This window comes from Ranitomeya variabilis, chromosome 1 (assembly GCF_051348905.1).
Source record: "Ranitomeya variabilis isolate aRanVar5 chromosome 1, aRanVar5.hap1, whole genome shotgun sequence".
In the NCBI taxonomy this organism is placed as follows: Eukaryota; Metazoa; Chordata; class Amphibia; order Anura; family Dendrobatidae; genus Ranitomeya; species Ranitomeya variabilis.
In genome coordinates this window covers 272,563,928-272,580,055 of record NC_135232.1, presented here as the reverse complement: position 1 = coordinate 272,580,055, position 16,128 = coordinate 272,563,928, and the positions used below count along the sequence as shown (strand labels likewise).

Below are 16,128 nucleotides of genomic sequence, written 5' to 3'. Positions count from 1 at the left end.
GGGGCAGAATGCTGGAGACACACACTGGGGCAGAATGCTGGAGACACACACTGGGGCAGAATGCTGGAGACACACACTGGGGCAGAATGCTGGAGACACACACTGGGGCAGAATGCTGGAGACACACACTGGGGCAGAATGCTGGAGACACACACTGGGGCAGAATGCTGGAGACACACTGGGGCAGAATGCTGGAGACACACTGGGGCAGAATGCTGGAGACACACTGGGGCAGAATGCTGGAGACACACTGGGGCAGAATGCTGGAGACACACTGGGGCAGAATGCTGGAGACACACTGGGGCAGAATGCTGGAGACACACTGGGGCAGAATGCTGGAGACACACTGGGGCAGAATGCTGGAGACACACTGGGGCAGAATGCTGGAGACACACTGGGGCAGAATGCTGGAGACACACTGGGGCAGAATGCTGGAGACACACTGGGGCAGAATGCTGGAGACACACTGGGGCAGAATGCTGGAGACACACTGGGGCAGAATGCTGGAGACACACTGGGGCAGAATGCTGGAGACACACTGGGGCAGAATGCTGGAGACACACTGGGGCAGAATGCTGGAGACACACTGGGGCAGAATGCTGGAGACACACTGGGGCAGAATGCTGGAGACACACTGGGGCAGAATGCTGGAGACACACTGGGGCAGAATGCTGGAGACACACTGGGGCAGAATGCTGGAGACACACTGGGGCAGAATGCTGGAGACACACTGGGGCAGAATGCTGGAGACACACTGGGGCAGAATGCTGGAGACACACTGGGGCAGAATGCTGGAGACACACTGGGGCAGAATGCTGGAGACACACTGGGGCAGAATGCTGGAGACACACTGGGGCAGAATGCTGGAGACACACTGGGGCAGAATGCTGGAGACACACTGGGGCAGAATGCTGGAGACACACTGGGGCAGAATGCTGGAGACACACTGGGGCAGAATGCTGGAGACACACTGGGGCAGAATGCTGGAGACACACTGGGGCAGAATGCTGGAGACACACTGGGGCAGAATGCTGGAGACACACTGGGGCAGAATGCTGGAGACACACTGGGGCAGAATGCTGGAGACACACTGGGGCAGAATGCTGGAGACACACTGGGGCAGAATGCTGGAGACACACTGGGGCAGAATGCTGGAGACACACTGGGGCAGAATGCTGGAGACACACTGGGGCAGAATGCTGGAGACACACTGGGGCAGAATGCTGGAGACACACTGGGGCAGAATGCTGGAGACACACTGGGGCAGAATGCTGGAGACACACTGGGGCAGAATGCTGGAGACACACTGGGGCAGAATGCTGGAGACACACTGGGGCAGAATGCTGGAGACACACTGGGGCAGAATGCTGGAGACACACTGGGGCAGAATGCTGGAGACACACTGGGGCAGAATGCTGGAGACACACTGGGGCAGAATGCTGGAGACACACTGGGGCAGAATGCTGGAGACACACTGGGGCAGAATGCTGGAGACACACTGGGGCAGAATGCTGGAGACACACTGGGGCAGAATGCTGGAGACACACTGGGGCAGAATGCTGGAGACACACTGGGGCAGAATGCTGGAGACACACTGGGGCAGAATGCTGGAGACACACTGGGGCAGAATGCTGGAGACACACTGGGGCAGAATGCTGGAGACACACTGGGGCAGAATGCTGGAGACACACTGGGGCAGAATGCTGGAGACACACTGGGGCAGAATGCTGGAGACACACTGGGGCAGAATGCTGGAGACACACTGGGGCAGAATGCTGGAGACACACTGGGGCAGAATGCTGGAGACACACTGGGGCAGAATGCTGGAGACACACTGGGGCAGAATGCTGGAGACACACTGGGGCAGAATGCTGGAGACACACTGGGGCAGAATGCTGGAGACACACTGGGGCAGAATGCTGGAGACACACTGGGGCAGAATGCTGGAGACACACTGGGGCAGAATGCTGGAGACACACTGGGGCAGAATGCTGGAGACACACTGGGGCAGAATGCTGGAGACACACTGGGGCAGAATGCTGGAGACACACTGGGGCAGAATGCTGGAGACACACTGGGGCAGAATGCTGGAGACACACTGGGGCAGAATGCTGGAGACACACTGGGGCAGAATGCTGGAGACACACTGGGGCAGAATGCTGGAGACACACTGGGGCAGAATGCTGGAGACACACTGGGGCAGAATGCTGGAGACACACTGGGGCAGAATGCTGGAGACACACTGGGGCAGAATGCTGGAGACACACTGGGGCAGAATGCTGGAGACACACTGGGGCAGAATGCTGGAGACACACTGGGGCAGAATGCTGGAGACACACTGGGGCAGAATGCTGGAGACACACTGGGGCAGAATGCTGGAGACACACTGGGGCAGAATGCTGGAGACACACTGGGGCAGAATGCTGGAGACACACTGGGGCAGAATGCTGGAGACACACTGGGGCAGAATGCTGGAGACACACTGGGGCAGAATGCTGGAGACACACTGGGGCAGAATGCTGGAGACACACTGGGGCAGAATGCTGGAGACACACTGGGGCAGAATGCTGGAGACACACTGGGGCAGAATGCTGGAGACACACTGGGGCAGAATGCTGGAGACACACTGGGGCAGAATGCTGGAGACACACTGGGGCAGAATGCTGGAGACACACTGGGGCAGAATGCTGGAGACACACTGGGGCAGAATGCTGGAGACACACTGGGGCAGAATGCTGGAGACACACTGGGGCAGAATGCTGGAGACACACTGGGGCAGAATGCTGGAGACACACTGGGGCAGAATGCTGGAGACACACTGGGGCAGAATGCTGGAGACACACTGGGGCAGAATGCTGGAGACACACTGGGGCAGAATGCTGGAGACACACTGGGGCAGAATGCTGGAGACACACTGGGGCAGAATGCTGGAGACACACTGGGGCAGAATGCTGGAGACACACTGGGGCAGAATGCTGGAGACACACTGGGGCAGAATGCTGGAGACACACTGGGGCAGAATGCTGGAGACACACTGGGGCAGAATGCTGGAGACACACTGGGGCAGAATGCTGGAGACACACTGGGGCAGAATGCTGGAGACACACTGGGGCAGAATGCTGGAGACACACTGGGGCAGAATGCTGGAGACACACTGGGGCAGAATGCTGGAGACACACTGGGGCAGAATGCTGGAGACACACTGGGGCAGAATGCTGGAGACACACTGGGGGCAGAACGCTGGACAGACTGGGGGCAGAACGCTGGACAGATTGGGGGCAGAACGCTGGACAGACTGGGGGCAGAACGCTGGACAGACTGGGGGCAGATTGCTGGACACACGGGGGTAATATGCTGGACACACTGGGGCAGATTGCCGGACACACTGGGGCAGATTGCCGGACACACTGGGGCAGATTGCCAGACATACTGGGGCAGATTCCTGGACACACTGTCTGGGGGCAATGCTGGACATACTGGGACAGATTGCTGGACACTGGGGCAGATTGCCAGACATACTGGGGCAGATTCCTGGACACACTGTCTGGGGGCAATGCTGGACATACTGGGACAGATTGCTGGACACTGGGGCAGATTGCCGGACATACTGGGGCAGATTGCTGGATACACTGTCTGGAGGCAATGCTGGACACACTGGGGCAGATTGCTGGACACTGGGGCAATATGCTGGACATACTGGGGCAGGTTGCTGGACACACTGGGGGTAATATGCTGGACACACTGGGGTAGATTGCTGGACACACTGGGGGCAGGACTGGAGGTGTGGGCAGAATGTAGATACAGGGCATGACTGGAGACACGGGGCAGAATGAAAGACATGGGGCAGGATTGGATCATGGGGCAGGATGGATACGATGGAGACAGATGGGGCAGGATGGGGAGATCATATGGGGTAGAATGGATACTCATGAGGGCAGGATGCGAGAACATATGGCTGGAGCCAGGAATGAGATAAACGGGGCCAGGGCGGGGAATATTATTACCATAGGGGCTAATTAAGGGATATTATTACTGCAGTGATGTATTTATTTTATTTTTTGAGTATACTGTTTTAATTGGGGGGGCGGTCCTGTTACTTTGTAGAGTGACACTATGTCGCCTTTTTTTCTTCATGTGGTGTAATGTAGAAGTTGTGAAAAATTAAGTAATGTGTTCTGCAAGTGGAGCTCGAGATAACTGTGTTATTTCCTGCAGAAATGAGTCCTGGCTGGAAGAAATGATGGCGGTCTGTGCTGGATGAAAGATGAAGGACTTCACCTAGAGACGTCACTGGTGAGTCAGTGTTACCTATACACTGACACTATACACTGTATACTATATACAGAGCTCCTGTGTATAATGTCACCAGTGATCACTGTATTACCTATACATTATATACAGAGCTCCTGTGTATAATACCACCAGTGATCTCTGTATTACCTCTACACAGACACTGCATACTAAGTACAGATCTCCTGTGTATAATGTCACTTAGGCTGCCGTCACACATTCAGTATTTGGTCCGTATTTTACATCAGTATTTGTAATCACACGTAATTGCTCTATGTTTTTACAAAGACAAATCCCTTCAAAACGAAGGGTATATGTACCACCCAGCAAAACTTCCACATATAGTGGGATCTATGCAATAAAGCGATCTCCACTATGGTACTAATATAAAATAAATTTTATTGAACATAATGTTAAAAACACAAATAGGATAAAATTACTACATGTAAGAAAGCTACACAATCCAATAAAAGGGACTATACTGCCATGGGAGATTGCAAGATGGCTCAGGCTGAATGCAGTATATATACAATGAGAAATACCTATGCTATGATATGAGAGTCCATGGATAGAAAGCTGCCTCTATCAACGATACCTAGCTTAATAATATGGTGTCCTAAATCAGACCCCTCAAAAATACATGGCATATGCTAGAGGGACGCCGGGGTCATTGCAGCAGGCGAACAGTAAGGTAATATCCTTTTACTACCTCTAGCATATGCCATGTATTTTTGTGGGGTCTGATTTAGGACACCATATTATTAAGCTAGGTATCGTTGATAGAGGCAGCTTTCCATCCATGGACTCTCATATCATAGCATAGGTATTTCTCATTGTATATATACTGCATTCAGCCTGAGCCATCTTGCAATCTCCCATGGCAGTATAGTCCCTTTTATTGGATTGTGTACCTTTCTTACATGTAGTAATTTTATCCTATTTGTGTTTTTAACATTATGTTCAATAAAATTTATTTTATATTAGTACCATAGTGGAGATCGCTTTATTGCATAGATCCCACTATATGTGGAAACCAGTATTTGTAAGCCAAAACCAGGAGTGGGTGATAAATGCAGAAGTGGTGCACATGTTCCTATTATACTTTTCCTCAAATTGTTCCACTCCTGGTTTTGGCTTACAAATACTGATGTAAAATACTGACCAAATACTGCTAGTGTGACAGCAGCCTTATGGTGATAGTATTGTGTTTTTTTTTTGTTTTTTTTATTTCTGATCAGTATTGTAGTATTCAGTCACTATGTGGTGGTAATATGTGGTCTGGAAATGGTGTTGTGGTATTTGTCCCTTGTATGTGCTATTTGGTCACCAAGTGGTGGTAATATGTGGTGTTGACACGGTGCGGTGGTATTTGTCCCTTGTATGTAGTATTATTCGGTCACTATGTGGTCTGGTCATGGTGTGGTGGTATTTCTTCCTGTATGTGGTATTATTGGTCTTGGTATAGTGGATTGTGTTGTGTATGGCAGTCATTTGTTCTCTCTGATATTAATTAGGAGAAGATTCTTTATTTCCATTAGAGTTTTAATGCTTTGTACACAGCGGCGGAGATGCACTTACAGGGGTTTCCTGTGGAAAAAAGTAATCACCTCTCCACAGGATAAGTGATAACATATTGATTGGTGGGGGTCTGACTGCTTGGACCCACTCAGCAAAATGTGGAACTTTTTATCCCCATTAGACTGGAGTGGCATGTCCGACTAGATCACTGATCCATTCATTCCCTCAGTGGCTGCACTTGTTTTTTTCTGGAAGCCCCATAGAGAATGAATGGAGCTGCGGTCAGAAATCCCACCTGCCGCTGCATTTTAAAATAGTGATAAAAGTGTCCTGTCAGGGATAAAACTTCCCCAGTTTCTAATGGTCGGATCTAAGCGATCACCTATCCTGTGGAGCCCATGGATCAGTGATAACTTGTTTTACCAAGAACCACATTAATGTAAACTACCGTAATTATACATCCCAGTTATTGGGGCACACGGTAGATGTGCAGCAGCCGCCGGTGTTTTACAGCCGATGCTCCACTATAATGACAGATATTTGCATATAGCTGTAGGGTGGGCCCCTAGAGTCCATTCCTCTGGTGGGCCCCAGACACCCCAGTCCGACGCTGTATACATACCCCCAGGCATAAGCGGTCTAGTGGGCGCAGCCTCACTCTATACAACCGTATGGAAGAGAGGCTGTGCCCACTGGCCAGGAATATGTATAACTCATACAAATCTTCCAGTCCCGGCTCAGAAACCAACAAATCCCCGCAGCGCACAGTGCGTGCGCTGGTGGGATTCATAAGTCTGCAGTAAGGGACTGCAGACTTAACCATTTGGACCAGACAACCCCTTTACATTACTGGAAGAAATCCACTCACAGTGTACTTAATACACAATTTTCTAGTAATTGGCGAGATTACATTTTGGTGACAGATGCTCTACAAGAGGTCTTATTTTAGCTCCTTACCTCGTTGGCCTGGTTCTTGTTTTGACTTTGTGTGCAGGGAATGAATATATTCTCTCTTTGTTCAAAAGGACATCCCTGGCTTTTAGGTAGTGTCTCACAGCAAGGAAGATCTACAACAGCAACTTCCTGAACAGTCACATCCCACCGAGAGGATAAGCAAACTGTAGGGATTTCATCTTCTTGCAAAGAGGTGTTAACTATAGGCTTCAAACATGAGAAAGCAAGTGGATGTTCTAGATTATTCTTCTGCTGAACAAAGGGATCAAGAGGCAGATTGAAGTTATCCTTTTTCACAGTAGAAACAAAGTAATGCTTAGGGCCATCTTCCAGCTTGAAGGAATAGCTTGATAATTCTACATCATTCTTGTACTTGGACAACCTACACGGAGGTATTGGATCATTTGTTTGCGGAGTGAACAATGAAACCGGAAGTGCCAGATCTTGATGAATATTTCTGGGTTTAAAAGTAAGATTAAGGTTCTGAAAAGGTAGGCTTAAAAAGTAAAAAAAAAACCAAAAAACAAAATCAACACACATTTTTATGATGAATAAATAGTGTCAAGTCATAAAAGACATTTTGACCTACCTGTATGTATTCAGTTGAGGAATACTGTTTGGAATCAATGGAGTTGGACTTCTACACACACTTTAAAAAAGACAAACAACAAAACACAAAATCAATAAAAATGGAAAACAAGATTAGTAAGGGGAATTTAGTTTATTGACACTATGCTAAAATGTCACTGTGTATCCTTCATGGTAAAAGTTCTGCTACCAATTGTAAAAACCCAGCAAATGTGAAGCTCAACCTTTTCTTAAGAAAATTTACAAATCCTAAAATAGAAATATTTTGCATTGAGTAGAAGCTTTTCTCAATGTAAGTGACATAATGAAAGAACAACTACAGTATATATCAAACTAAGATCCAGTCTAAGCTCATAGCTACCCAAAACAAACAACAAAAAAACATAGGTGATTACCTGTTGACGTTGCTGCTCTGGCTTGGCAGCCAAACATTGCAGTTTGGATGATTGTTGGCACAATCAGAAGAGAAAGCAGAAAGGCCATGTCGACTCCAAGTAGAAAGAACACGACCCACAGAAAATGCGAATGAGGAAAACTGATCTTTCTTTCTTGAAAACTGTGGCAGTGACCCCTTAAGTCCATGTGCAAATTGTGTCACAGAATGTTTTTGGACGGTGGGAATTCGACTTCCCAGATTCCTTCTCCTAGTCCACAACCTGTAACATCCAGGGGATGAAAGTGCAAGTACTGTGTGAAGGCCAAGCATGGAACATCCAGACTTTGTGACAGATCTCCTTGGATGGTTGGATTCTGAACTCAGTTCTAAAGACCTAAACTGTGGGTTCCACTGTGTGAGGAGGTGAACGCTGTCACTGTCTTCTGGCACATGAGAAGATAGGAAAAGCGATAGTGTCCATTCTGAAAGCTCTGATGACTGAGTAGAAGACTGAGGACTTCCTAAAATAAAGTCTGGGGGATTAAATGTTAGGAAGTCTGACAAGCAGCTAGGATCCATCTTTATATGGAAAGAGAGAGGGAATGTTAAATTATCACAACTGTTAAAAGAAAACATATCACCTAGATGGCTAAAGCAAGTTTTAGAGTAAATATTCATAGACTGAGAAACAAGGTGGTCTCTATTTGATGTAAGGCACACATTTTCTTGCCAAAGTTGCCCTGGCTGGGAGTTCATTTTCATACTGACACATGAAAAAACATTTAGCAGTTTCCTTGCCTGAATCTTCACACCACTATAGGGAACAACCTTCAAGTTGCTGGAGACACCTTTTAATTTGGATGGAGCAAAAAGTTTATTAGCAATTTTGGACAATTTGTTTAATAGCATATGATCTTGTGAGCATTTCTGGAAAGGTGGAGGTCTTTTGGAAACAGTGTTTCCACTAGTCATTTTGGAGAAAAAAGGCTTAGAAGTCTGACTGAGATGTAGATGCTTTGTTGGCAGGGATTTATACTCAAAATTAGCATTTTCAGGGTTGTCGATTTTCAAAACTGAAGAACTTTTGCAGGTCTGACCGATGATGTTTAGTGGCAAGTTTTTTTGGGCTGAAAAACTTTTACATTTTCTGTTTGGCTGACTTTTCATACGGATGTTGGTGCCCAAGCAAGCGCCACTTCTGATGGCCCTTAGTGGTTCTTTTCTTTTACATGCTTGTCCAGGTTCTGATAGGTGGGGGGTTTCTGATTTTTGAGAAAACTTTTCAACATAGTTCAGCAAGCCAGAACTGGCAAGGCCAACATCCTTACTGTTCAAAATCTTTGGTCTTTTTACTTGCTGTGGTGTAGAGTAGTTAAGGCTCTGAGGTGCAGGTCTCAAATTATATTTCCTTCTAATTTCAGTTGTACTAAACATCCCAATATGACAAACCGCAGATTGCAAATTGCTGGAAGAAAGCTCTAGACAATCATTTATTGACTTGTCCCGAATCTTAATTTTTGCATTGAATAGATTTCTTTGGAACTTTACTTGTGTGGCTTTAGTTTTAATTGCACTAACTGCTTTCACTGGCAAGGGCTTTCTCTTGGGTGACAAAAATGTCTTCATGTGCAGCATTAACGGGTTTTGATTTTTATTTAAAACAGCTGGCTGCACACTTTGTGTTGGAACATTATCATCTGCTGCCAAAATCTTCATACAGTGTAGAGAATCTGAAGATTTAAATGGTTCTTCAAGTGCAGTGCTGTGTCTTGGCCAAAGTTCTGTATCTTGCTTTAATAAGTTTAATTTACTTAGATCATCCAGAATTTGTACTGATGAACTAGCATGGTCACTGACATTCAGCTGTATTTGATCTGAAAAAACTTCACTTTGGCTCCTCTCCTTATTCTTGCACCCAGTTGGGGATACAGTAGAGGCTGGTAAACAAGTTGGTAATAAAAAAGAACAGTCACCAAGATGCCTACTGGATAAAGACATATGGGGCTTAGGTTTTTCTTGTAGGAAGCACTTATTTGTTTGTTTTTCACCTGCATGTTTACCATCAAATAGCTGAACTAATACAGAATCGTTATGCATATCTACAGATACAGAAGACTCACATAAAGCAACAGAATTAAAATGACAAAGGTCTTCTGACTGGTTGCTGGTGAGGGACACGTTTGATATTTTGTCGTCATGCACTTTAACACTGTGATGTTCAGCCTGGCAAGGAAAGGAATCAGCAGAGACGTTACACTTATGTTGTTTTGCCAAAAACGTATTAACTTTGCTTAAATAATCTAGAACGGGCTCATCTTCTTGTTTACCACTATACTGGTTCAGAGATACTACTTCATGTGGTCTCTTGAATGCTTTTAATATACAGTCATCTCTCATAGAAACGTTAGGTGGTTCTTCTAACAGGCAATCTTCTGTAATACAGACTTTAAAATAATTTTCTTTTTCTTCCACATCTTTGTGGGGGTTAGCATTTTGGGGCTCCATTGGGGACATTGAATTTACTTCAGGCTTTAAAGAGAGAGAATTCCACACATCTGTATAAGGTACCAGAGCATACGATGGTGTCCTACAGTGCCCTACTGTCTGACAAGGCACTTTCAAGTAATCGGAGGGGAAGACAAGTTCTTTTATTGTTACTACCACATTTGATTGATCGTGAGACATTACAGTCTTATCACAATTAATGGCATTATCACCGACTGCTCTGGAATCGCTTAAAACACAACTTGAGTCTTCTCTGTCCAAACACTGAAAATCTTTAACAATTAGAAGGGGTGATATTGAGTCATGTATTGCAGCTGGTACCGTGTCACAAAGCCCCTCCGACTGTGTGCCAGAAAGTTTCCCAGGTCTATCTGATAGATGTAACTTCATAGTCTGTGGGATAGTGCATGGATTGACTTCTGTTTCACTGCCATCAACTACAGAAAAGCTGATTGAAGATTTTGCATATAAATGCTCTGCACATATACTTGTCAGTGGAGCTGAACACAATACCTTGCGTGGACTTACATCAGAATGTGTCAATTCATTGAAAGACCATGATGAATTCTTATGACAAGCGGGCGCGTCATTACTTAGAGGTGAGTTACAATCAATCAGGCTACAGGAAAAAGAATATACTTCAGTGTCCCAATCTTTGGCACCAGTCAAATTTTGAAAACAAGGTTGAAGATTTGGTTTGCAATCCTGAAACTCTTCTATGTCCTCTAGAAATGTGCTCTCATTTTCCACCATAGATTTATCATCCTGTGGTCCAACCTTTGAGGAGTCAGACTGTATGTCGTCAAGCCTTGTGCTAACAGTTTCTGAAGAACTGGTTCCAGAAAGATATGTGACTGAAATGTCATTATTTTGAATCTCTTCTGAAGAGGTGATCTCAATTTCTTGCTGAACAGACTCCAGACACATTGCCATATCCAAATTGCTTGGCACATTTATATCAGTTGTATTTGGTTCCAGCCTTTCCATTAGGGAAGTTGTTGAATGAACTTCATTTATGCAGTTAAGTTCTGCCTCTTTGCAAATAGACGTTCCATGAAAATGTGGAGGGACTTTCGGAGAATAACCAAAGTCAAAAGTTCTGTGGGTTGATGTCAAGTGTTCAGCTTCAAGGCACTTTACAGAATCTCCTTGTCTTGTGCTACAAGCTGGGCATTGGTGACTCAGTGACTTTAACACAGTACAATTATCATGAAGAAATCCTTCAGGAGAATCATCTACTGATGCCTGGGTTTTTATGGATGCTAAACTGACAGTTTGGGTTAAAATTTCCACAGAATGAGATATCTCCAGGCTTGAAGACTCATCTTTATTAGGTTCACTTGGCAGATTAACCACTCTCTCACTCTGTAAAACTGACCCAGTGCCCATAACTTCCATACCTGCAGCTTTATCAGTCATCTTGGATATAGGATCACTCAAAGCATGATCATCTGCAAAAAAAAAAAAAAAGGAAAAGAGCTTAAAGTATATAGAATAAGACAAGCATTCACAACATCTTATCCTACTTTTCCCCAATGTGTTAAACATATCCTCCTATCATATTCTTACAACACTTGCTACTTTCTTTGGTGTGTGGCATGATGCCACATTTGGTTACAGGATCGAAAAGCAATACAGTCTAGACTTACATAAGTAGCAAAATTACCACTTTCTACACTATCCTTGCACATTAAAGGAATAGTAGTTTATCTGATAGTAAAAAAAAAATTATATATCTGCCATGCAGGAAAGTACATGCACCTAATTTTACGCAGAATAAAAACACATTCTTCTGGTGCCATGGCATGCTGCGGGAAGTCAAAATGCATTCTGTGAAGCCTGCACCCCTGCAATATTTCCATTTGGAAAGAAACTCCACTGCATATAATGAAAAAATATTATCCAAACAATCCATATGTAATTCACATTATTGGCCCCTCTCCTTCATATACTATTTAATATTTTTAAATGACCCCTTCAGTGTACCACATAGAATGGATCTAAACAAATGCATTATTTCAACATCAGCATCATGAATGTGCAGAATTTCTTCATATTAGTGCACTGTATTGCTTGGTTCTAAAATTGGAATCTATATCTCAGTCCTACTATATAAAAAGCGGAAGTGAAATATGTCTACCTGGCATTGGTACAGTATATACATATGCAATTAAACAAGATGTAAATAAAAAAAATTGCTGGAAAAACAAATAGCTAAAGTTAATATAGAGTATGACAACTGAATTAACCCCTTCCTGGCCAATGACATACCATTACTTTGTGGTAATGGAGTCATTCCTGTGAACTGATGCAATAGTGTGACAGCACAAAAGAAATGTCCTTGCAATAAGCGAGTTGTCTCCAAAACTGACCACTTAACATCAATGCTTGACTTAAGTGGTTAGACAGAGGGAGGCGTCTCTATCTGTGTCATCCCATTGAGTCCACAACCCCAGTAATTGTATCTAATGGGTTATTACGGCAGGTGTGGTCAGTTTCCCATCTTACCACACCTATAAGTGTTTACCTGTGGGGTTTTAAGGCTCAAGCATATAACGGTACAGGGGCGCTTACTGACAAAGTGTGTGGCATTCAGGTTGTAACGGTTAGCGGTGAGTCTATTTCCTTAAGGGGTTGAACATTAAACAGTACAGAGTAGGTTTGTGTGTTTATGAAGACTGCGCTGTTCAATACATTTTTGAAAAACCACCAACAGATCTCACAAACTTGCAATGAGGACCTTTTTTATATACAATCCTGGTACCTTTTGATGACAGGAATATTACAGTAGAATTATCCTTGCCGTTATCACAAAACCTAATAGATAAACAATTCAGTGTGAACAAATGTTTGGTGATCTACGCAGCTTTGAGTGACAGCAAATCTGTCCATTAAAGAGTTGTCACATTTTCAGGGTGAATGGAACGGTAATAAGAAACTAATCAAAGTCTAAAAAAGGTAAACCATTAAGGGTCTACACATGTGAATAAGTCATACGCTCTCACCATGGATGGCTGAGACTGCTATTGACCAACAGGTCTTCTCTAGTGATGAGCGAGTATACTCGTTGCTCGGGTGGATTCCGAGTATTTGTTAGTGCTCAGAGATTTATTTTTTGTCACACAGCTGCATGATTTACGGCTGCTAGCTAGCCTAAGTACATGTGGGGGTTGCCTGGTTGCTAGGGAATCCCCACATACATTCAAGCTGTCCAGCAGCTGTAAATCATGCGTCTGAGTTGGCAAAAACTAAATCTCTGAGCACTAACAAATACTCAGAGACCACCCGAGCAACGAGTATACTCGCTCATCACTAGTCTTCTCACAAAGAATGAGTGTAGCATATCAAAAATCCAGTACCAAGCACTGCCTGCTGTAAGTTTTTGTTAGAATCAGATGCTCCTATTTATTGCATCACATTAACAACACAATCCCACTTTTAAAGACATCCATGACTAATCTATTCAATTGAAATACAAGGAACACTACCTTTCACGTGGAACTGATTTGTCACGTCATGTGCAATTGAGATCTGCAGGAAATCCTCTCTGATCGGTAAATCTGTAGACTCGGCCTAAAAACAAGTAAGCAACAATTTTACTGAAGCAATCAAATTAGGCTGCCGTAACACTAGCAGTATTTGGTCAGTATTTTACATCAGTATTTGTAAGCCAAAACCAGGAGTGGGTGATAAATACAGAAGTGGTGCATATGTTTCTGTTATACTTTTCCTCTATTTGTCCCACTCCTGGTTTTGGCTTACAAATACTGATGTAAAATACTGACCAAATACTGCTAGTGTGACGGCAGCCTTATAAAGATAAATTTACAGAAGAACAGAGTTTGCAAAATTACTAAATCACTTGCATTGCCTAAACGGTTTCCAAACAGCAGCAAGGACTGCTGTGGTGCGGTTAGGTCTCCTAGATACCCTTATCTAAAATGGCAGTCAGCACTGTAGAAGGTGACGTGATCCTACAACGCTGGCTGCCGTACTTAACACAGGAGCTTAATAGACGAAACAGGACTCTGTTTTCTAGTCCTGACTTATCAGCAAGACAGCCAATGGGTGATACTACTTAGAAGCAGAATTAGCAAAACAAACAATTGACAAAAACCAACAACAAGATTTTGCACACTCCACTACTTTTTCCTGTATAACTGGAGGTACACTTTAAAAGATATATGTATTTGCAACAGGCACCTCATTACAAAATAAAGAATGTTAGATCAAGATTAAGATGTATTACTACTTACTGATTCTTGGAGCATCATGTTCTGTGCAGAATCGCAGATCTCTACTGGGGTTACTTTCTCCACAGCATCCAACATTACAGCAGAATTTACACCAAGATGTTTCCCGGTGTCATTTAAGCTAGCAATAGAGAAAAGATCTGGCTCTGGAATAAACTTTGCGTCCTCACCGATTTCTGCTAGTGTTTCTTGCACATTAACTTGCAGTGTTAACTGATCCAGGCTACCTGGATCTGAACCAATTTTGAGCTCATGGATGAAGGGAACATGTAGTGCAGGCCACCTGTGTGTGATGGTCCTACTCGCAGAAGATTCAAGAGAATTAATAAGTGGTCTCTGCTCCAAAACATCAAGTTCCAACATTATGAGATGTGAGGTCGAAAGGCAGTTTGCCAATCTGCCTGCAGGTTCCTGGAAATAAAAGGAATAAAAATTAAAGAACAAACCTTTATTTGCATCCACATAGGTAGAAAAAGTAAATAGAAAACCAAGAGGAATCTATTTATGTTTATTTTTTTTTAAGATCCTACTTGTAGAATGTACCGTATTTTTCGGCGTATAAGACGAATGGGCGTATAAGACAACCCCCAACTTTTCGGGGGTCATCTTATACACCGGGTGTCGTCTTATACAACATGTGCAGGGAGCGTTCCCAGATGGTTCCCAGGGTCTGGAGGAGAGGAGACTCTCCTTCAGGCCCTGGGATCCATATTCATGTAAAAAAAAAAAGAATAAAAAATATGGATATACTTACCTTCCGACGGCACCTGGAGTTCTCCCGGCCGTCAGTGGTGCATGCGGCGGCTTCCGTTCCCAGGGATGCATTGCGTGCCGCGAAGGACCTTTGTGACGTCGCGGTCACTCGGGAGAACTCCGGGGGCCATCGGAAGGTAAGTATATCCATATTTTTTATTTTTATTCTTTTTTTTACATGAATATGGCTCCCAGGGCCTGAGGAAGGGTCTCCTCTCCTCTAGACCCTTGGAACCATCCGGGAACGCTCCCTGCACATGCCGTACCCGGCGTATAAGACAACCATCGACTTTTGAGAAGATTTTCAGGGGTTAAAAAGTCATCTTATACGCCGGAAAATACGGTAAGTACTCGCAAATAATTCTACGGATACAATTCTATGTAGTTGTAAGGAGGGAGAAGTAGAGACAGAGCTCCTTCCCCTTACAGCTACATAGAAATTTATCAGTAGCCGCTGTCATCTCCTGTCTCAGTAGGCTACGTTCACATTTGCGTTGTGCGCCGCAGCGCACAACGCAAACAAAAACGCGGCAAAACGCACGCTAAAACGCTGCGTTTTGCGCCGCATGCGTCCTTTTTGGCCGAAAGTTGGACGCAAAAAAAATGCAACTTGATGCGTTTCTTGCGTCCAACGCTTGCGGCCATGCGGCGCAAAACGCAGCACAACGCATGTCCATGCGCCCCCATGTTAAATATAGGGGCTGACCGCAAATGTGAACGTAGGCTAATGGGAAAATCTGTCTTCACTGAATACAGATATTACCTCAGAAGTGAAAATTGAATTTTGATAATGACTGATCAATATTGGCTGAGAAAGAAGCAAATTTCTCTGATAAGATATATTACAAAGTTGCTTATTTTCATGTGCACTATTGATTTCTGAAATACAAA

The 16,128-nt window shown here is 44.4% G+C and overlaps 1 protein-coding gene across 1 annotated transcript in view; it reads right to left on the bottom strand.

Annotated features, from left to right (window-relative positions):
- PRR14L (proline rich 14 like) overlaps positions 1-16,128 on the bottom strand; it is a 61,152-nt gene that overhangs the window by 42,829 nt on the left and 2,195 nt on the right. The window contains exons 2-6 of the mRNA XM_077294111.1: positions 14,488-14,895; positions 13,720-13,804; positions 7,746-11,682; positions 7,352-7,411; positions 6,766-7,258 (exon numbers count right to left, since the gene is read on the bottom strand). Of these exons, the coding sequence (XP_077150226.1) occupies positions 6,766-7,258; positions 7,352-7,411; positions 7,746-11,682; positions 13,720-13,804; positions 14,488-14,847 (4,935 nt within the window). The 5' untranslated portion in view covers positions 14,848-14,895. The remainder of the gene's footprint in view (positions 1-6,765; positions 7,259-7,351; positions 7,412-7,745; positions 11,683-13,719; positions 13,805-14,487; positions 14,896-16,128) is intronic.